Below are 23,048 nucleotides of genomic sequence, written 5' to 3' on the forward strand. Positions count from 1 at the left end.
CAGTTGCTCTGCCTTATGAGATTTTCCTGCTTGGCTTACATGGACCATCTTGGATTTTCATTACCTAGAAGAATTTAGTATTATCTCTAAACTTGGATGTATTTCTATATATTCTCCCTGAGCGTTTAATAAAAGATTATTCTTGAAACTGAGAAAAGCCCACTCTCCAGAGGGCTCATGTTTCTTAATGAGCATTTGATTCTTTCTTTCTTCTTTTTTATTTATTTATTTATTTATTGAGACGGAATTTCACTCTTGTTGCCCTGGCTGGAGTGCAATGACTTGATCTCAGCTCACCACAACCTCCACCTTTCCCAGGTTCAAGTGATTCTCCTGCCTCAGCCTCCCGAGTTACTGGAATTAGAGACATGTGTCACTACACCCAGCTAATTTTGTATTTTTTAGTAGAGATGGGGTTTCTCCATGTTGGTCAGGCTAGTCTCGAACTCCCAACTTCAGGTGATCTGCCCACCTTGGCCTCCCAAAGTGCTGGGATTACAGGTGTGAGCCACCACACCCAGCTTTTTTTTTGAGACAGAGTCTTGCTTTGTTGCCCAGGCTGGAGTGCAGTGGCATGACCTTGGCTCACTGCAGCCTCCGCCTCCTGCACTCAAGCGTTTCTCCTGCCTCAGCCTTCTGAGTAGCTGGGACTATAGGTGTGTGCCACAACGCCTGGCTAATTTTTGTATTTTTAGTAGAGACAGGGTTTCACCATGTTGGCCAGGATGGTTTCGATCTCCTGACCTTGTGATCCACACACCTCAGCCTCCCAAAGTGCTAGGATTGCAGGCGTGAACCACTGCGCCCGTCCATGAGCAAGTGATTCTAAACAAGTTCACTGCCTGTGACAAAACAGTGCTCCCCTCAATCTAATAATGACTTACCTTAATCATTTTTGGTTTGGAACGTTCTTAAGACAGTGTAATTAGAGGACATCCACAACTTTCCACATGCCTATATACTCCTTCAATAAAATTGATCAAGGGAAGAAGAATGACTACACCCTCTGGAAGGTTAGTAGTACATAATATGTGCAATTCACAATGAATTCAAGGGGCTCAGAGCCGCTCCTGCAGGAAGCCATGTCTAATCCCACCTCTTCGCCCCTTTCCACTGCCACAGTCCTCACACGAATGAGGTTTCTCCCTTGAAACTCTCTGAGCATGGCTTAGTGCCTGTCTGATGGTGGCTGGCTAAGTCATGTCTACTTCCATGATATAGTTTGGATCTGTGTCCCTACCCAAACTCCATGTTCAGTTGTAATCTCCAGTGTTGGAGGTGGGAGGTGATTGGATCTTGGGGACAGTGTTTCTCATGAATGACTTAGCCCCATCTTCCTTGGCAACAATACTGAGTGGGTTCTTATGAGACCTGGTTGTTTAAAAGTGTTGTGTGGTACCTCCCCCCCACCTCTCTTCCTTCTGCTCTGGCCATGTGAAGTGCTCACTCCCCCTGCAGCTTCCACCATGATTGAAGCTCCCTGAGGCCTGCCCAGAGGTTGATGCTGCCATGCTTCCCATACAGCCTGCAGAACTGTGAGTCAATTAAACCTCTTTTCTTTATAATTACACAGTCTCAGGTATTTCTTTATAGCAATGTAAGAACGTATGAATACACTCCGCTATGAAAGCTTGACTTTCTTAAAGGCATAGACCATTCCCTATAGTGTATGCCCCATGAATGAGTAAGAAAATCAGTGACCATGTAGCCGCCTTTCCCCTTTACATTTATATATGCTTGGGATGTACAGAGCCCTTTTGCATCCACCATAAGCTTTTTCTTCTTTCCCCACAGACCCACAGAGATTTCTGTGACTTTCTGTGGCTCTCTTCAGCTGTCTCAGCTACTTCCAACTTGGTTGTTCAAAAACTATTGCAATAGAGCAATTTCTATCAATTGACTTCAATAACGGTATGCACTATCAGCTGCTGTAAACTCAAGGCTACCCTTTTTCCGAGCATTCTCTGTGGGTTAGTGCTTTGATCCAGAACTTGTGTTTAGCTGTAAAGAGAGGTTCACGTACCTCATCCTGCAACAGAGTCTTACTGTACTCCAGGTGGTGCCTCTCCAAAATAGAAGAACCATGAAGTCTTGCTAATGGAGATGTGGATCTAGAAGGAAAACGATATGCCATGATTTTAGCTGTTTAAAAATTATACATAGGCTCATACGATACAGTATCTTTACTGTTTCAGGATTTTTCTTAATGTCTCTCCTCTCCCTCCCAACTCAGTACCTGTGAAGTGGTCAAAAATAACATATTGGAAAAGATTTCCTAAATTTAGAAGATGAGAATTTGCTCTTTTGGAAAAAAACCCCTCAATTTGTTGAAGGCATAAGTGATTGAATTGTTTAAATTAAGGAGAACAGCTCCTTGTATCTAAATTTTTTAAGTTCCCTGAGGCTTGTGGTGGTGGACTATGACTTATAAAATGTATAGCAAACCTGTGGCAACCCATAGGTTATCTGCATGGGGAAGATGAAAAGCACTATAAAGAAACACTTCTCTCCTCCCCCAAGACAGTGACATAAATTTAAGCTTAGAGTTCCCATTTATTAACAATTAGATCACAGCTTTATATAAGTGAGGGCTCCAGTCTTTTTTGTACGGTTTTCTTCAGTGCCTTCGGGGCAAAAGAGGCTGAAGTCAAAGGTCTATAGATGATGTGAAGACTGTCATGAAAATATAGAATAAATTATTTTAAAGAAAGAAGAAATAAAAAACATGGCTGGTAGCCTTAGTAGAGAAGTTTTATTTATTTCATGGAGAACAAAACTTTAGGCTGGGAGAGGCCATAGCCAGGTTACTGGCAGGTCAGGGAAAGCAAATACTTTAGCTGGAGAATAATTAGGCCATATCTAATCAATATTACAATTGATCATAATTTTAACACATATTTAAACAACTCCTCTGTGTTGGCATTCGATATTTTTTAAAATGAGTAAATTCCAGCCTCTATAACCACCAAACTGCTCTCTGTCTTATGAGATCCACTTCTGAAGCCTCCATATATGAGTAAGAACATGTGATATTTGACTCTTCATTCCTGGCTTATTTCACTTAACAAAATAATCTCCAGTTCCATCCCTATTGCTGCAGATGACAAGATTTTATTTTTTTGGTGGGTGAATAATATTTATATATATATATATATATATACCACATTTCCTTTATTTGAAGGTAGAGAGTAATTTGGTGGTTACCAGAGGCCAAGAATGGAAGGGAGGTAAGAATGATGAAGACAGGTTGATTAATGGTTACAAATATACAGGTACGTAGAATAAATAAGACCTAGTCTTCAATAAATTAATAGAGTAGCTATAGCAAACAACAACCTATTGTATATTTCAAAATAGCTAGTGAAGAATAATTTGAATGTTCTCAGCATAAAGAAATCATAAATGTTGAAGGTGATAGGTAGCTCAATTTCCCTGTTTTGACTATCACATATCATATGAATGTATCAAAATATCACATACCCCAAAAATATGCAACATCTATTATGTAGCAATTTAAAATATATATTTTAAAAAATGAATAAACCTCAATTCTAGTTAGGAATGGTATCTTTAATTCCTTTAGGTTTAAAAACATTAGTTAAAAATGTTATTAGGAAGCTAAATATTCATCTGGTCTCAAAATAATGCTTTGCATATTACTTATTGATTGCAAAGGAGAAAATATTGCTTTACATAAAGAGATTTATTGAACATAATTTATAAATAAAATTGATACCATGGGCTTCTTAACACAATGCACTGAGAAAGACACAACATCATGTATGTAGAATTCCTGCCAAAAAATGTTTAGTCTGAATTTAGTAATCAGGAAACAAGTGGTTAAATTCAAATTGAAAGATATTCTGCCAAATAGCTAGCTTAGACTCTTCAAAAATGTCAACATCCTGAAACACACAAAAAGGTGGAGCAACTACTCCAGATTAAAGGAGATTAAAGATATTTAACAACTAAACGTAAAGTGTGATCCTTGATTAGATCCTGAATTAGAAGGAAAAATAGCTATAAAGGACATTATTGTGGTAATTGGAAAATTTTGAATAAACATTGTATATTAGATAATAGTATTACACCAATGTTAAATTTCCTGACGGTGATCATTGTATTGTGTTTATGTAAGTGAATGTCCTCCTAATTCTTAATAAATATACACTGAAATATTTAGAAATGAAATATAGTATCTGCAACCCACTCACAAATGATTTATTGGAAGAAAAAAAAATTAATTGGCCATGTACAGTAGCTCATGCCTGTAATCCCAGCACTGTGGGAGGCTGAGGTGGAAGGATTACTTGAGCCCAGGAATTGAACACCAACCTGGTCAACATAGGGAGGCCCTGTCTCTACAAAAAGCCAGGCATGGTAGCATACACCTGTAGTTCCAGCTACTTGGGAGGCTGAGGTGGGAGGATTGCTTGGGCCCTGGAGTTCAAGGCTGCAGTGAGCCATGATCCTGCCACTACAGTCCCTGGGTGACAGGGTAAGACCCTGTCTCAAAAAAATGAAAGATGAATTTACACACACACACAGACATTCACACACACACTGCCAGTCTGCAGTCAGGAAGCCCTTCCATCACCACATGCTCCTACAGTTGAGTTGACAGAGGAGGAATGATGAAAGAAAATGAGGCCAATGCAGAGGGCAGTGTGTGGCTGCATTTATCCTTCCTGCAAACCTGGAGGCAAGATGCCAACTTCAATCCTGCTACTTCCTATGACCTAGGGCAAGTCTGACTTCATCTTTTGAGCTCATCAGTAAAAGAGGGGGATAACAGTACCTCCCTTCACTGTGCTGTGAAGGTTAAATGAGGTAGTAGGTATCAAATCCTTAGCTTGGTCTCTGGCCCACTTTGTCTATAGCCCAATTTGTCTCTAGAGGGAAAAATTGAGCCCAGGAGTTCAACAATAGCCTGGGCAAAATATACCTGTCGTACCAGCTACCTGAGAAGTGCTCAGTTTGTTCCTCTGGAACTGAATTGGTTAGTATACTACTGATCAAGAAGGAGGAAGAGAACTTCAGTGACTATCAGGGGACTTCATTCAGGAGGAGTGAGTGGCTGGTATAGGCTGGAACCTTTTGAGATGAAGATGTCTCTTGCCTGAAGTCTGGATGGAGATCATCTTTTCAAGACAAAGCCTTATAATAGGTAGAATTGCTGAAGATGAGGAGTCACTGCTTACAAAATGCTTTTCATTCAATGAAATTATGTACGAAACCTGCCTCGTAGACACTTTCTCACAGGTTTCATCTATGTAATTTCATTTGATTCTCTCGACAATCTTTGAGAGGTCAATACTTTATCCATTTCATGGCTAAGAAACTGAATCTCAAATAGATTAAGTGGCTTGCCCAAGATCCTCCAACCAGGAAGTAGTTGGTCCCCACAAACCCAAGACTTCGAAGCCTGTTCTGTGTATAACACTTCATTACTTCTGGAGAGGGGTAAGCCATATGTCGGAAATGAGAATGAAGTGTGGCTAAGGCAGAGAGACCATCTTAAAACCCATTTCAAGGAGCTGGGCTGGGCCACGAGCAGTGCTGGTGAATGAATAGTTCCAATGACATCATAACAATAATAGTAATCATAATAATACCTAATATTTATTTATTTTTCCTGAGATGGAGTCTTGCTCTGTCTCCCAGGCTGGAGTGCAGCGGCGTGATCTCGGCTCACTGCAATCTCTGCCTCCTGGGTTCAAACAATTTTCCTCCCTCAGCCTCTCGAGTAGCTGAGATTACAGGCACATACCACCACACCCAGCTAATTTTTGTATTTTTAGTAAAGACAGGGTTTCACTATGTTGGCCAGGCTGGTCTCAAACTCCTTACCTTATGATCTGCCCGCCACAGCCTCCCAAAGTGCTAGGAGTACAGGCGTGAGCCACTGCGCCCGGCAATTATACCTAATATTTATTAACTGCCAAGATCCTACCATGTGTTGAGGGCTTTATATGCATGATTCCATTTAATCTTTACAACAACCTTATGTGCTGGATACCATTATTATAATTCTTACTTTCCAGATGAGGAAATTGAGGCTTAGAAAGCTTAAACGACTTGTGAACATAACAGTGAATCCAAATCTGCCTGAGCCCAGAGCCTGCACCCTTCTTTCTGTACATCCTTTCTGTGGCAAGAGAGAAAGATGGCATCGATGTTAAGATAGAAGACCGGCTGAAGGAGAGTTTCGAAGAAGCAAAAAGACCAGGGAAGTGAAGGGTAGTGAGCCCAGAAGTAGTGTTCTCTAGCCTGAGCTGGGGAGTGCTCCACTGGAGTGTACAAGTGTAAGCCTGACATTCACGCACCTTGTTTGTTTTTTTATTGAGACAGAGTCCCACTTTGTTGCCCCAGCTGGAGTGCAGTAGCACAGTCTTGGCTCGGTACAACCTCCACCTCCTAGGATCAAGCGATTCTCCTGCCTCAGCCTTCCTAGTAGTTGGGATTATAGGTGCCTGCCACCATGCCCGGCTAATTTTTGTATTTTTAGTAGAGACAGGATTTCGCCATGTCGAAATCCTGGTCTTGAACTCCTGACCTCAGGTGATCCATGAGCCCCACTTTCCCAAAGTGCTGGGATTACAGTCGTCAGCCACCATGCCCAGCTGGATTCATGCACTTTAATATAGGAATTCAATACTCTGATTAAACAAGGTTGAGAAAAGAAAGCCTGAAGTCCTACAGGAAGAAGACAGAGGCACATCTGGAAATGAAAACAAAGGAAAGGGGGATGCAAGCCCCTAAGGAGAAAGAGCAACATTATACTGAAGGCAGAAGCTTGGGAGGGAACAGAGCCCAGCCCTGGGATTTCCAATCATGGCAAAGAGGGATTGACTGGGCCAAGGAACAGGGAGAAGTGTCCCTCTCACCCTAGGTACCTTCCAATGTCCACCAATAAGTGTCAAGATTGAACATGTGTTCACTTACTTCATCTGGTACAAATTATTGGTGCCTCTGTGGTCAATATCATGGCAGAAAGCAGCAGCAAGCATGGCAAAGGCTTCGAGATCCGTGTAGTATTTCTTTAATCTTCCAGTCTAAAAAAAATAACATACATATATATATATATATATATATATATATATATATATAATTGATTTGAATCAATATACATCTATACCAAGTACAGCAAGTCCTGCCTGCAATAGAGAAAAGGCCCACTAGGTTTTTGGAGCAAGTTCACTTTATTTCCTGTGAGTATTGTAGCATTGTGGATAATGACTGAACCTTCCTTTAAGAAGGGAAGTAATGTGAACGTCCGAGTGATCATGTCACCAGTACTTAAGGATACCCACGTTCCCTGGGTTCCCCTGCAACGGAGAGGGGTTTGTGCCCTGAATTTTTAAATTACTCATCTAAAATGATAGACCATGTCTATTCCTCATCATATTCAAGTGGGAAGTCTGCAGGTTTACCAGTATTTACAGCTCTCTGCACCTACCATCAGCAAAGTAAACATGGTCTGTCCCACATTGAACCCATGCCTCCAATTGTGGTAAGTGACAGCACGGTATCCTTTCCTCACAGTGTACATCCATCTGGTAAGAACCTAAAAGAAGACAACACCATTCAGACTTCGGAATCAAATTCTAAAGGTTAGAGGGTCTGTGGTGATCTTATCTAAAATGATGTGTTAGTCCGGTTGACGGGTTAAGCTGATGTGTTTAGAAAGTTAATTGAGAATTCAAACTGAGTCCATCTTTTGAACCACAGAAAACATCAGTGACATAGAGCCACCGAATCACACAGTATTTTAAATTAAATACCATCTGACCTCTACGGGTACTTTGAATTTCTCCACCACATTTATTTCAAAAAACAGTCGTATTCCACATTTAATCAATCCGTGCTCTGTAATAGGGAAGTCACTGAAGCGGAATTCGTACAGTTCTACTGAGCGTGGGTCTGGCAAGTCCTCTTTCTGTTGAAATAAGGAAGGATTGTTTCAGAACACTTCATCTGTTTTCCCTTTCCACTCCCATAGTCAACATTGTTGTAAAACAAAATTACAATAAAAGAGCACAATGTGTGATTCGCTGAGGCACCACGTGCCAGCGAACACATGTTGCAGTTTGCACAGATTATCCTCACAGCAGGCCTACACTATTAACCCCATTTCACAGGTGGTGAAACTGAGACTTGGCTATATTAAAAACTTTCTAAGTGATAGGATACCATTCCAAATCCAACTCCAGTGGCTATTTTCTTTCTATGATGCAAAATAAAATGTTTAGTTACAAAAGCCTTACTCATTTTCAATACTCAACTTATTTTCTGTTCAAGAAATATTCAGTGAACAGTAAATGACTACTTAATTCAAGTCTCCTACTTTTCTTTATATGCTCAGTGACAGTTTCCCAGTAGAATGTGAGCTCCCCGAGGGCAGGGATCATCTGCTTATTTGCTGCCATATCTCACATTTGCAGTACCTGTCCCATGAAGGTGCTCAGGAAATGTTTGTTGAATGAATGAATGGATGGATGGATAAACCAGTGAATTCCCTGCAGTACACAGGTATACGTGCAAACATTTCATTGAATTCACATCTAGTTAGGATTCCAGATTATGTGAAAAAACAGTGAAGTAGGCACATGGCATTGGCGTGACTTACGAAATAAAAATGTGGATCTTGCCCTTAAAGAACTTAACTTATTAAAGTGGTTATAAAATGTAGATGAATGAAAAGTAAGTGCTTAGAATAATCAGAGAGTATGGTTAGTACTCCATGCAGAGGGAGAAACTGAAAGACCTTGGACAGTTGGGAAATTAAATGAGGAGAGATGCTGGAGGAGCATGCATGCAGCTGAGCTGGCAGAATGAAGCGGGGAGATGATTCCACGTGGGAGAGAAAGTGCCAAGAGGCGGAAGTTGGCAGCACCTTTGTGGGTGTACCAGACAGACCTCCAATAGCAATTCAGTTCAGTGGGTATTTATTGAATGTGTAGTTTGTCCTTAATAGTACGCTGAGAAGAACACAAACATAGGGAAAAGCAGGTCACTCCTCTTAGTAAGTTGAATGTTTTTCAGGGGACAGCCCATGCTCTATCTATGCAGATTTCAACACCAAATGGCATATGGCTATTTAAAGCAAAATTATGGTTTCCAGTCACCCTAGCCCCCGAGCCTGGGCTGGCCGCTAACACCCTTGCACAGAACTGTTGCTATTACACCCAGAAAATCGGCTGAGCCTTCCCTGAAGGTAACATGAAAGTGCAGACCAGGAGGAAGATTTAGGAACACGAGGATGGACAAATAATTATGTAGCTGAGAAATTACGCCAGGATAACTTTGGAGAACTCCTCTGAAATATGTGTTATATTCCTGTTTTATGCAGCAATGATTTGAGATTTGCTCAGATTAGATTTTACATTCAAAATTGGCCGGTTTTTTAGGAAGTCTACTGGTTATGTGTCCACTTTATTGCTTCTACAACATGAGATCCTTCTTCCTTTAAATGAGAAACTAAAGAATTTCTAGTGTCATGGACGTCAACAAAAGTTTTGTTTTCCAAGAAGATGCCTACTGTTGAGGGCAGGTGGGGAGAAGAAAGGGTGGTCTTCTGGGCCAGGCTGAGAGGATGGTGCTCAAAGGGGGAGCCAAGCAACATGGGAGAAAAGGGAAGTTCCAATGACATGAAAACATGAGTGATTCTGGTATTAAGATCTATTGGTGATTCTCGTATTAAGATGGGTACCTTAAAATAATAAACATCAATACATTTTTTTAATACAGGGAAAGATAGTCAAAAGAGATCAAATGATAAAAAGTTTTAACACAGAGAACCTTAACAAAAGAATTAAATGTACATTCTAGAACTGAAAAAACTCTGAAATTAAGAACTTATTGAGAGTTTAACAGTTGATTGGACACAACAAAAGACAGAATTAGCAGAGTGAAAAAGTTAATTTCAACCAGAAATAATAGGATGGCCTACTGGCAACAATAAGAAAGCACAGAAGCCTTCAGACTCCAGAAGAGAAGCTAGAAATGGCAGGTGGAGGGCAGGGTCAGTGCCTAGAAGGATCCATGCTCCACTCTAACTCTGTCATGTCCCCTGGGGTGGCCATGGTGTCATCCACAGCTATTAAAATAAACTGTGCCTGGATATCCCCAGATTCTGTGCCTGAAGTCCCCTAAGCAGTAGTCTAGACTAGTTGCCATTGTAAATTATCTGTGTGAATTGGACCAGAGGTGATAAAGATGAAGAAAAGCAGGAAATCAGAAGATCTATCTTTAGAAGAAATCTTTCTTTTTAGCCTTGAGAAGTATCAGAAAAGAGAAAACTCAACATTTACTTGAAAAACAAGAAAGCATGTCCTAATATATTATTGATTTATATATTATCTATTTAACAGGCATTAAGGTTAGAAGGAAAACACTTACCAAAATTGCAACAAGTTGTTTTTCTTCACATTCGTCAATTACATCAACATTTAACTTCTCTTGAAATTTCTAAAATGTAAAAGCAATTGAGGTGTGAAATTCCTAAAGGAGAAGATTTCCATCCGATTCCTCTACTATTAAAATATTAGGTAAGATATATTTAAAATATGGGGGAGGCAGAGGCGGGAGGATCCCTGGAGCCCAGGAGTCAGAGGATTCAGTGAGCTGTGATGACACCATTGCACTCCAGCCTGGGCAAGAGAGTGAGACCCCATCTCTAAAAATAAGTAAATAAATAAAATATACTATAATAAATTCCACGGCAAAGATGCATTCTTCATCGTGGATACAAAGACCTATAGCTCCTGATTATGAAGAATTTTTTTCAAGAAATAATCTGATATATTTGATTTTTTAAATTACCCCCAAATGGTTACAGTAGCTGGTTAAAAAAAAGGAAGAAAAAAAGAGATGTGGGTTGTCTGCATGTAGGAAAAAGAAAATGAGTGGCTTACATTTATTTTTCTATTAGCTTATTGCAATTTCCTTTATTCTCCCCAGATCTTCTCACCTTTAACATCTCAAACTCTCAAACTGAGTTACACTCAGACCACTCAGCAAAACCAAAAACCAACACGCTCACCAAAAACAACCCACTCTAGCAAAACTATACCTACACACACACACACACACACACAAACACACACACACACACACACACACACACACACACACACACAGCCTGGGAAATAAAAGGAATAGAGATGGTGGGTGCATGATATTTTCCCTTCATTTTGTGGTGATTAGAACATGGTTAGCAAATTCCCACTTGCTCCCCCATCATCCATAAGGTTGGTCTTTGTGATGTGGGTTTCTTTGCCCAGTGAGTATTTTTGTGAATGCAACGTGAGCAAAACTTGAAGTATGCCTGCACAATTGGGCTTGCTCTCTTGCGCTTCTGTCATCTCTGTGAGAAAGATGTCTATCAAGTAGCTCCTGGTCTGAGAAGGATGAGAGACACATAGAGCAAACCAAATTCACAGCTTGGAGCCAAGTCCAGCTACTGTCAGTCAAAGCCTGGTCAACCCACAAATGCGAGTGAGAGACAGAGGTTCATTACTGCATGCCACGGAGGTGTTAGGGTTGTTGTTATGCAGCATTATATGACCATAGCTGACTGATACATTTCCCTTCCTAAAATATATTTTTTTTCTTGCTAGATGTTATTATTCTAGCTCCCACAACCACAGGGGCTGTTTTTAGCAAAGTGCTATTCCAGCCAAGCAGCTGTACTTCCAGTAAGGGTCTCTGTACACTGGGCCATCCATGTCTTCTTCCAACCCCTCTTTCCCTCCTTCTCTCTCTCAGCCCAGGAGTAAACCATTCACATTTGTCAGACTCCTGGGTATTGGGGTGACTTCTCGAATATTTGGTTAGATAACATCTTATGTCCACAGGGCTGAATTCCCCACTTACCAAGATGGACTTAATTTCTTCAGGAGTGGCTTTGGTGTGGTTCATGAGCATTTCCTGAGCTATGTCCTTTCTGTTTTCCAGCTTATTCATCTTTTCATAGGTGTCAGTATTTAAAAGAGACCATCCAAGAAATTGTGTGAGAGTCTGGAATGGATAAAAGGTGATTCTAATTCTCTTCAGTTAAAGGAAAATTGGTTTGGAGGCAACAATCTGCATGCTTTTCTATCAACCTCCCTTCCATCAACAACCAACCCATTCCTTCTTTTAATTTGAGAAAAGCATACTAATCATCAGCTTCAGACAATAACACTGGCTGAGTTCTTGCTTTTTAAAGTGTACCATGCACCATGAATGCTTTGTTAGAGGAGAGATGGGTTACCAACACCAGTATAATCAACCAGGACCTAAAAATTAGGCAAGGGGCTAGGAGTAAGAATAAGAATGAGAGGTAACAGGAAGAAGGAGTGAAAAAAGGGAGAGGAAAATCGTCTTTCCCATTTTCCTAGTATTATCATGAATTTTGGTTAAGCTACAGTTTTATACTTTGGTAGAAAATGTTGCACATTTAGAAGTCAGGAAATAGAAATGACAAAATAACAACATATTGGTTACAGCTATGTGTGACTCATGTTTTAATGGCCCTTCAAAATATTCCAGAATAACAAATAATTATGAGCCCTCTCTTATTTTGTGAATTGCATTCACTCCCATTTTCTTATTACTGCACTTACCTCAGTAATGTATTCATCATGCTCATCGAAAGGTTTTCCATCCTTCCTGTTGTAAAATGTAGCCACTCCCACAATGTCTTCTTTCTTGTTGACAATAGGCAGGGACAAAACATTCTTAATGACCCAGCCAGTTTCATCTACAGGTCCTTTCTACAAATGAGAAGAGACCTCAAGTTATTTTTTTTTTTGTCTTTTCATTTTGAAATAATCATAGATTCACACGATATTGCAAAAGAAATGTACAGAGAATTTCCAGGTACCCTTCACCCAGTTTCACCCAATGGTAACTGTGGTTACACAACTATAGTACATTTTCCACTGTCTTGTGTAACTATAGTACAATATCAAACCCAGAAAACAGACATTGTACAATCCAGAACTGATTTGGATTTTACCAGATTTGTATGCACTTACTTGTGCATGTATGTGTGTACATATTGTTCTATGCAAATTTATTCCTTGTGTAGATTTTCAGCCACCTTTAGAATCAAGATACAACACTATTCCATCGCTACAAGACTTCCCTGTACTTCCTCCCTGATAGCTACCACCCAACCATCACTTAGTTTATTTTTATTTAAAGAAAGAGGCCCGGCACACTGGCTTGTGCCTATAATCCCAGTGCTTTGGGAGGCCAAGGTGGGAGAATCACCTGAGGTTAGGAGTTTGAGACCAGCCTGGTCAACATGGTGAAACTCTGTCTCTACTAAAAATATAAAAATTAGCCAGGTTTGGTAACCCACACCTATAATCTCAGCTACTCGGGAGGCTGAGGCAGGAGAATCGCTTGAACCCAGGAGGCAGAAGCTGCAGTGAGCTGAGATTATGCCACTGCACTCCAGCCTGGGCAGCAGAGTGAAACACTGTCTCCAAAAAAAAAAAAAAGAAGAAGAATCTTTGGGTGTTAGATGTAGCAATTCCTACTTTGTGTCAGAACATGCTAGGACCATACAGCCATTATACATACTCTAGCACATCCAATGGTGTGAACTAGAACCAAGTGTCTGTTTTCTGACAATACTAACATTTTCCCTTTCTTTCCCAAGCCTGAGGGATGGGAAGTGCTTCTTACCACTGTTACCTCACTGTTCCCTTTACACTTTTTCTGTCTTCCAACACCTCTTTAGCTAATTCCTTATATAAAATTATCCTGTTGAAATACGAGTGTGGTTTTTGTTTTTCTGACTCATCCATCAAGATAGTCTTTCATTCTGTGGTGTGTTGAGTAAACATTTGTCAAGCCTCTATGGTATGCCAGGAACTGGGACAGCTGCTGAAGGTACAAAAGAGAACAAATCACAGGTGTTGCCTGCAAGATGCTTAGGGTCTAGTGGAGGGATGCAGGCACAGAAGTTTAGGAGTGTTTCTCAAAGTGTGGTCCAAGGACCATGTGCAACAGATTTGTTTTAGCTTATTTCATTATCTTTGGGCATGCATCTTTTTTTGTTTTGTTTTGTTTTGTTTTTGAGACAGGGACTTACTCTGTCACCCAGGCTGGAGTGTGATCTCGGCTCGCTGCAACCTCTGCCTCCCAGGTTCAAGTGATTCTCCTGCCTCAGCCTCCTGAGTAGCTGGGATTACAGGCCTGTGCCACCACGCCTGGCTAATTTTTGTATTTTTAATACAGATGAGGTTTTACTATGTTGGCCAGGCTGATCTTGAACTCCTGACCTCAAGTGATCCACCCACCTCAGCCTCCCAAAATGCTGGCATTACAGGCATAAGTCAGCATGCCTGGCCTGGGCATGCATCTTCAATAAGCTTCCCAAGTAATTCTGATGCACTCTGAAGTGTGAGAACCATGATGTAGCATTTGCATAGCATGTAGCTAAGGCAAAGATAGACAAGAACTCAACACACCATATTATTTGTTCTTTAAGACTTCCCTTGGCTTATTTAGTCATCCTTACAGGCCCTTGGTAAGTCTTGACTCTTCCTTGAAGTCTTTTCTAACTTTTCTAACTGATACAGAACTTTTCCTTTTTGGAATTTCAACTGCACTTATAGCCTGAACCACACTTTAGCATTTAGACTGAGGATGTAATAGGTGCTCAAAGTAACCTATTTACTACTTATGTCTAGTCTTTATATGTGGAATGAAAAGCAGATGAACCAAACCTCAATGTCTGTGTCCTGATGGCCGAAGCTTTAGAAAAAAAAGATGCAATGCATAGTGTTTGCAAAGCATGCATCTCTGAGAAATATCTGTGTACTTATGCCATCATACGGACCAAAGGCAAAATCAATAATAGGAAATATATCACATGTGTGCAAAAGAACTTCATGTGTATTTGTTAAAGCTTCCAAAATAAGCTTTGCTGACTGCTTCTCAGTATTTCAGGAAATACGCATTTGCTACCAGTTCATATTCATGTATTTTGCCGTTAGCTAGAGCTTGTAGATGGACAAGTGGCAGAAGGAACCTAAAGTTTAAGAAAAGTTAGTAGGACAAAAAACAGAGGAAATTCTATGCACTTTTCCCCCTGTGAATTGGGATCATTTTAATTGATGTTAAAGGAAGACCCCTTAGTCCACTTCAAGAACACTATGGCAGGCAGAACAACGGCCCCCAAAGATGTCTATACCCTAATCTCTGGAACCTGTGAATATGTTATCTTACCCAACAGAGGGGAATTAAGGTTGCAGATAGAATGGCGGTTGCTAATTAGCTGGCCTTAAGATGGGGAAATTAGCCTGGCTGTTCCAGGTGGACCCAATGTCATTACAAGGATCCTTAAAAGTGGAAAAGAGGTTGGAATCAGAATGGGAGAAGGAGCTATGGTGACAAAAGCAAGGTCAGAGTGATGCCGCTGCTGGCTTTGCCGGGGGAAGGGTCGCCAGGCAAGGAAGGCGGCAGCCCTGAGAAGCTGGAAAAGGTAAGAAGACGAATTCTCCCCAGAGCCTCCAGAAAGCAACAGAGTCCCGCCAGCTCTGTGATTTTAGCCCGTTTGACCCATTTTGGAATTCTGGCCTCCAGAACTGTGAGATATTACATTTGTGTGATTTTAAACCACTCAGTGGCAATTCATGGCAGCAGGGATAGGAAACGAATCAATGGTGCCCACAAGGAACATAGTCTGAGAACCACTGCCTTGGCAGGTTTGCTCTGATGGCGGTTCTTTTCATGTATATCATTGGCTTTTCCATCAAACTTCTCAGGTGCCAAAAGGAATCTAAGAATCAGAGTGGGGCCTGACCAGGGAGAGAGAGAATGCGAAGGCGGAGCACAAAAGGAGGGTGGTGGTTTGGGGAGGACAGCCACCCCACCCTAGTCTGCTCTGCAGAATGACACCAGGTGATGCCAGTGAGGCGAAGTGGGGAGCGAGGCTGAGGGGCCTGAGAAGGGCATCAGATAAAGATACAATCCCAACCGTGTGCTGTGCGAAGGAGAAATGGAAGAATGGAAGGTTGGGGGAGCCGCTTATACCACCGTGCTGCTCTGAAACTGTTTGCAGAGCTGTTGGGCATTCCAAGGGACAATGCTACCTGGCAGGGGATCTGGCTTTCTTCCAGGAACCGGCCTGCTTTACTGTCCCTACCACACTCAGTTACCAGTTGGGAGTGGCCCATGGAGAGCGTAGCCCCAGCACAGATGTGACCATGGATTTCAGACCAGCAGCCATTGCAGTTACACTCCCACAGGTGGCGATCTGAGAAGCACATTTTCATGGGACCACACTGATGTTTCCCAGAGAACTGGGAAGTCCCTGTGTCGCAGAGGTTTATCCCACAATGGGGACTCCCCAAGACCCCAGCGAGGTCCCAGGCCTCCTTCTGCCCAGGTTGTCAGAGCACTTTTACAGCTGCTCCTGCAGTAGCTGCAGTGGAGCATGAAAGCAAAGGGCCCCAAATCTCACAGAGCTGCCGGGGTTCTCCTGGGCCAGCCCCATTCCACTCCCTGTTCAGATGATGACTGCTTACAGCTCAGACTCTAGAAAATCATTGTCCCCTTTTTGCTGGCAGGCATCCTATCCTGACATCCACCTGCCATAAATATAAGGATCAGGGCTGGGCACAGCATGGTCACAAATAAGCTTCAATTGCAAAGAGGAAGGAGCTAGAGCAACCATATGGTGTTTACATGTTTTCCATGTCAGTAAGCAAAGGGAGAAGCAGGCAGATGCATGGCACGAAGCAAGTGTGTACAGATTTCCCCGAGGCATGGTGTGGTTCTGCAGCTAAGGAGGCACGCCACAGCCTGGGGAAGACTGGCTTTTCCAGAGTCAGAGATGGGGCTCTGTGTGCAAGAGACAGAGGAGCCCTGATGGTACCCACCGGGGAAGGCAGTCTCTACTCCAGAGTGAGATCAGGGCTCTAAGGGGATGTTTTTTAAATGCAGGGCACGGAACAACAAGTGCCCAGTGGCAGAAAAGAAGAGGCTGCAGAGCCAAATGCCAGTTTATCTCCAACAGTCAGGTTGGGAGGAGGTGAAAGCTGGGGAGTGGGTGGCAGAGATGACAGGTGAGGAGGGATGGATGGGCGGATAGGGGAGTGGCAGAGATGACAGGTGGGGGGTGACAGGTGGGGAGGGGTGGTAAAGACCACAGGCTGGCCCTTCTGGTGGGCTTGGGGAGGGGAGGGAACAACTCCAGGTCTGTAGCCAGGTTCCAGCAGGAAGCCCAATAGGGGAGAAGTGGGTCCACTAGAGGAGCACATATAGAGGCTGATTCCCGGGAGTATCTGGTGGGGAGTGGAGGCAGATTCCCCAGGCAGGGGGTTTCTGCACAGTGGAGAAGGAAGGATACAACCAAGTCTAACAGCAAGAGAAGCTCTAAGGACTCAATCAGAATTGTTGATTTTCCTGAGAACAGTTGCAGTAAGCCGCAGGGAAAGGCTGCTGAGGAAACCATCAGGAGAGGTGGATTCAGGCTATAGGATGTAGCCAGCCAGTCATGCATGCAGAGAATGTTTATTGAGCATGAATACAGGGCGAGGCACTGTTGCCGCTCTCAGATCGGAGCCCCCAAACCAGTACTGACCCATAGCCTGTTAGGAACCAGGCTGTGCAGCAGGAGGTGAGCAGGCGGTACTTGGGTGAAACTGTATTTACAGTCACTCCCCATTGGTCGCATTACCGTCTGAGCTCCGCCTCCTGTCAGATCAGCAGCAGCATTAGATTCTCATAGGAGCGCGAACCCTACTGTGAACTGTGAGTGTGTGGGATCTGGGTGGTGCACTCCTTATGAGAATCAAATGCCTGATGATCTGAGGTGGAACAGTTTCATCCCAAAACCATCTCTCACACCACCCCCATTCTGTGGAAAAAATGTCTTTCACGAAACTGGTCCCTGGTGCCAAAAATTGGGGACCACTGCCCCAAGTGACCAGGAGTGTGATCAAATGGGGGAGTGGCAGGTCCCCTCCCTGGCCTTCTGTCTGATCTTTCTTTTCCTTACTAGCCTCTTCTTCCTTCACTGAAGAATCTGCTACTTGCTGGCCAAGCCAGGGTGAGTGGGAGATGGGCCTGTGTGTACCTGTGGCCAACTTGAGCATCAGGCAGACTGTGGGGGTAGAGGGGAGGCAAGAGCATGCACCCCCGACCCCAGCCCTGAGAGGCGAAGCCTGACCCAGAGTGCAGTTACCTGAAATGTGAAGTATTCATCTGCAGGGGCATTCATCATGTTACAGATCTGGAAGGCAAGAGGAGACAAAAGTTCTGAAACATTGTGTGGTGGAGCCCTCTCAGCCACAAAGCAGAATAAGAAAGAGTACATGGGGAGTAAGGATTTCCTACTCTGCTCTTGACTCCTTGAAGGCAAATGGACGTCAGCTAGGCCACAGCCGCTAACAGCTCATTCAAGACGGTTTCTCGCTGCTAACACTGGAGGACATGTGGTACCATCTCTGCTCCTTCCCACTCCCCCAGACTCTAGGAAATCCTCTTCAAATTTAAAGCAACAGGTTGCTCAGGCCAAGAAGAGGAGAAAACAGAAATTCTAGCTCTGCTAGGGCAGGTATGAGGAGCAGAGCTAGGACTGCTTTTCTTCTTCTTCTTCCTGAGGTAAGATTTGGGTTAGGAGATGATGGCTAAGGGGCAGGAGGAAAAAGCCAGATAGGTTTTTAGTTATACCAAAGTAAGGATTCAGTGAGAGATATCACTTTAATTACTGAAATTCACAGACTTATTGCTGACATCTATAAGGACAAGAAATCATTCCATTTTGAATCATTTTAAGTTTTCTGTACCTTAGGTCATAGTCACAAATGGATCCCAATAAAAGACCATGTCTTTCTATGAGATACTTAAAATCAGAGTCTTTCATTTTATTTTACTTTTATTTTTTTGAGATGGAGTATTTTCTCTATTCCCCAGGCTGGAGTGCAATGGTGCCATCTCGGCTCACTGCAACTTCTGCCTCCTGGGTTCAAGCTATTCTCCTGCCTCAGCCTCCCAAGTAGCTGGGATTATAGGCGCCCACCGCTGCACCCAGCTAATTTTTGTATTTTTAGTAGAGACGGGGTTTCACCATGTTGGCCAGGCTGGTCTCAAACTCTTTTTTTTTTATTATTTACTCATTTATTTTTGGTGAGAAGCAGCCTCCTCTGCTGCCGCAGTATTCTTCTTTTTATTTATTTATTTATTTAATTTTAGGTGCATACTATATTTGGCATTTCTGCCCATGTTATCCCTCCCCACCATCCCCCCCCCCCCCCCCCCCTGTTGTCTCTCCCCTACCCACCCCCAACTGTCCCCAGTGTGTGATGCTCCTCTCCCTGAGTCCACATGTTCTCGTTGTTCAACACCCACCTATAAGTGAGAACATACGGTGTTTGGCGTTCTGTTCTTGTGTCAGTTTGCTGAGAATGATGGTTTCCAGATTCATCCAAGTCCCTGCAAAGGACACGAACTCATTGTTTTTTATGGCTGCATGGTATTCCATGGTGTATATGTGCCACATTTTCTTTGTCCAGTCTATCACTGATGGGCATTTGGGTTGGTTCCAGGTCTTTGCTATTGTACACAGGACTGCAGTGAACATACGTGTGCATGTGTCTTTATAGTAGAATGATTTATAGTTCTTTGGGTACATACCCAGTAATGGGATTGCTGGGTCAAATGGAATTTCTATTTCTAGATCCTTGAGAAATCACCACACTGACTTCCACAATGATTGAACTAATTTACACTCCCACCAACTGTGTAAGAGTGTTCCCGTTTCTCCACATCCTCTCCAGCATCTGTTGTCTCCAGATTTTTTAATGATTGCCATTCTAACTGGCATGAGATGGTAACTCAGTGTGGTTTTGATTTGCATTTCTCTAATGACCAGTGATGATGAGCATTTTTTCATATGTTTGTTGGTCTCATATATGTCTTCTTTTGAAAAGTGTCTGTTCATATCCTTCACCCACTTTTGAATGGGGTTGTTTGTTTTTTTCTTGTATATCTGTTTTAGTTCTTTGTAGATTCTGGTTATTAGCCCTTTGTCAGATGGGTAGATTGTGAAAATTTTTTCCCATTCTGTTGGTTGTCAATTTGCTCTAATGATGGTTTCTTTTGCTGTACAGAAGCTCTGAATTTTAATCAGATCCCATTTGTCTATCTTGGCTTTTATTGTCATTGCTTTTGGTGTTTTAGTCATGAAGTCTTTGCCTATGCCTAAGTCCTGGATGGTTTTGCCTATGTTTTCTTCTAGTGTTTTTATGATGTTAGGTTTTATGTTTAAATCTTTAATCCATCTGGAGTTAATTTTAGTGTAAGGTGACAAGTAGGGGTCCAGTTTCTGCTTTCTGCACATTGCTAGCCAGTTTTCCCAACACCATTTATTAAACATGGAGTCCTTCCCCATTGCTTGTTTTTGCTGGGTATGTCAAAGATCAGTTGGTTATAGATGTGTGGTGTTTCTTCTGGGGTCCCTGTTCTATTCCATTGGTCTATGTGTCTGTTTTGGTACCAGTACCATGCTGTTTTTATTGCTGTAGGCTTGTAGTATAGTTTGAAGTCAGGCAGTGTGATGCCTCTGGCTTTGTTCTCTGTGCTTAGGATAGTCTTGGCTATGCGGGCTCTCTTTTGATTCCATATGAAGTTTAAAGTGTTTTTTTTCCAGTTCTGTGAAGAAGGTCATTGGTAGGTTGATGGGGATAGCATTGAATCTGTAGATTGCTTTGGGCAGTATGGCCATTTTCATGATATTAATTCTTCCTAACCATGGGCATGGAATGTTTCTCCATCTGTTTGTGTCCTCTCTGATTTTGTTGAGCAGTGGTTTGTAGTTCTCCTTGGAGGGGTCCTTTACATCATTTGTTAGTTGTATTCCTAGGTATTTTATTCTCTTTGTAGCAATTGTGAATGGGTGTTCACTCTTGATTTGGCTCTCTGTTTGTCTGTTATTGGTATATAGGAATGCTTCTGATTTCTGCACATTGATTTTGTATCCTGAGACTTTGCTGAAGTTGCTTATCAGTTTGAGAAGATTTTGGGCTGAGACAATGGGTCTTCTAGATGTATAATCATGCCATCTGCAAATAGAGACAGTTTGACTTCCTCCTTTCCTAATTGAATACCCTTTATTTCTTTTTCTTGCCTGATTGCTTTGGCTAGAACTTCCAATACTATGTTGAATAGGAGTGGTGAGAGAGGGCATCCTTGTCTAGTGCCTGATTTCAAAGGGAATTCTTACAGCTTTTGCCCATTCAGTATAATATTGGCTGTAGGTTTGTCAAATATACCTTTTATCATTTTATGATACGTTCCGTCAATACCTAGTTTATTAAGAGTTTTTAGCATGAAAGACTGTTGAATTTTGTTGAAGGCCTTCTCTGCATCTATTGTGATAATCATGTGGTTTTTGTCTTTGGTTCTGTTTATGTGATGGATTATATTTATGGATTTGTCTATGTTGAACCAGCCTTGCATCCCTTGGATGAAGCCTACTTGGTCATGATAGATAAGCTTCTTGATGTGCTGTTGCAATCTGTTTGCCAGTATTTTATTGAAGATTTGTGCATCGATGTTCATCATGGATATAGGCCTGAAGTTTTCTTTTTTAGTTGAGTCTCTGCCTTGTTTTGGTATCAGGATGATGTTGGTCTCATAAAATGAGTTAGGGAGGATTCCCTCCTTTTGTATTGTTTTATACAGTTTCAGAAGGAATGGAACCAGCTTCTCTTTGTACGTCTGGTAGAATTCGGCTGTGAACCCCTCTGGACCTGGACTGTTTTTGGTTGGTAGGCTATCGATTGCTGCCTCTACTTCAGCCCTTGTTATTGGTATATTCAGGGTTTCAACTTCCTCCTGGTTTACTCTTGGTAGAGTACCAGTGTCTAGGAATTTATCCATTTCTTCCTGGTTTACTGGTTTATGTGCATAGGGCTGTTTGTAGTAATCTCTGATAGTAGTTTGTATTTCTGTGGGATCAGTGGTGACATCCCCTTTATCGTTTTTTATTGCATCTATTTGATACTTCCCCCTTTTCTTTTTTATTAATCTGGCTAGCAGTCTGTCTATTTTGTTGATCTTTTCAAATAACCAGCTCCTGGATTTATTGATTTTTTGGAGGGTTTTTTGTGTCTCTATCTCCTTCAGTTCTGCTCTGATCTTAGTTATTTCTTGTCTTCTGCTAGCTTTTGAGTTTTTTTGATCTTGCTCCTCTAGCTCTTTCAATTTTGATGATAGGGTGTCGATTTTAGATCTTTCCTCTCTTCTCTGGTGGGCGTTTATTGCTATAAATTTCCCTTTAAATGTGTCCCAAAGATTCTGGTAAGTTGTGTCTTTATTCTGGTTGGTTTCGAAGAACTTCTTTATTTCTGCCTTCATTTCATTGTTTATCCAGTCAACACTCAGAAGCAAGTTGTTCAGTTTCCAAGTGGTTGTGCGGTTTTTAGTGTGTTTCTTGATCCTGAGTTATAGTCTGATTGTGCTGTGTTTTGATAGACTGTTATGGTTTCTGTTCTTTTTCATTTGCTGAGGAGTGATTTGCTTCCAATGATGTGGTCAATTTTAGAGTAAGTGCAATATGGTGCTGAGAAAAATGTATATTCTGTGGATTTGGGGTGGAGTGTTCTGTATATGTCTATTAGGTCCGCTTGGTCCAGCTCTGCATTTAAGTCCTGAATATCCTTGTTAACTTTCTGTCTCATTGATCTGTCTAATATTGACAGTGGAGTGTTGAAGTCTCCCACTATTATTGTGTGGGAGTCTAAATCTTGTTTTAGGTCGTTAAGAACTTGCTTTATGTATCTGGGTGCTCCTGTGTTGGGAGAATATATATTTAGAATACTTAGCTCTTCCTGTTGGGTTGACCCTTTTACCATTATGTAGTGTCCTTCTTTGTCTCTTTTGATTTTTGTTAGTTTGAAGTCCATTTTATCAGAGACTAGGATTGCAACCCCTGCTTTTTTTTTGTTCTCCATTTGCTTGGTAAATCTTCTTCCATCCCTTATTTTGAGTCTATGTGTGTCTTTGTATGTGAGATGGGTTTCCTGAATACAGCACACCGA

At 42.0% G+C, this 23,048-nt stretch overlaps 1 protein-coding gene across 3 annotated transcripts in view; it reads right to left on the minus strand.

Moving 5' to 3' along the window:
* Positions 1 to 23,048, minus strand: part of PDE6C (phosphodiesterase 6C) — a 62,141-nt gene that overhangs the window by 20,773 nt on the left and 18,320 nt on the right. For all 3 annotated transcript variants that reach the window (XR_004258969.1, XM_032245493.1, XM_032245494.1), the window contains exons 8-15: positions 18,191 to 18,238; positions 12,609 to 12,758; positions 11,878 to 12,021; positions 10,402 to 10,470; positions 7,793 to 7,939; positions 7,460 to 7,567; positions 6,946 to 7,055; positions 2,024 to 2,111 (exon numbers count right to left, since the gene is read on the minus strand). Coding sequence is in view for 2 of the 3 variants with exons in the window: in XM_032245493.1 (XP_032101384.1) it covers positions 2,024 to 2,111; positions 6,946 to 7,055; positions 7,460 to 7,567; positions 7,793 to 7,939; positions 10,402 to 10,470; positions 11,878 to 12,021; positions 12,609 to 12,758; positions 18,191 to 18,238 (864 nt within the window). In the remaining variant the exon portion in view is untranslated. The remainder of the gene's footprint in view (positions 1 to 2,023; positions 2,112 to 6,945; positions 7,056 to 7,459; positions 7,568 to 7,792; positions 7,940 to 10,401; positions 10,471 to 11,877; positions 12,022 to 12,608; positions 12,759 to 18,190; positions 18,239 to 23,048) is intronic.

The sequence above is a fragment of the Sapajus apella genome, unplaced genomic scaffold (genome assembly GCF_009761245.1).
Source record: "Sapajus apella isolate SASKATOON/1434 unplaced genomic scaffold, GSC_monkey_1.0 scaffold58, whole genome shotgun sequence".
In the NCBI taxonomy this organism is placed as follows: Eukaryota; Metazoa; Chordata; class Mammalia; order Primates; family Cebidae; genus Sapajus; species Sapajus apella.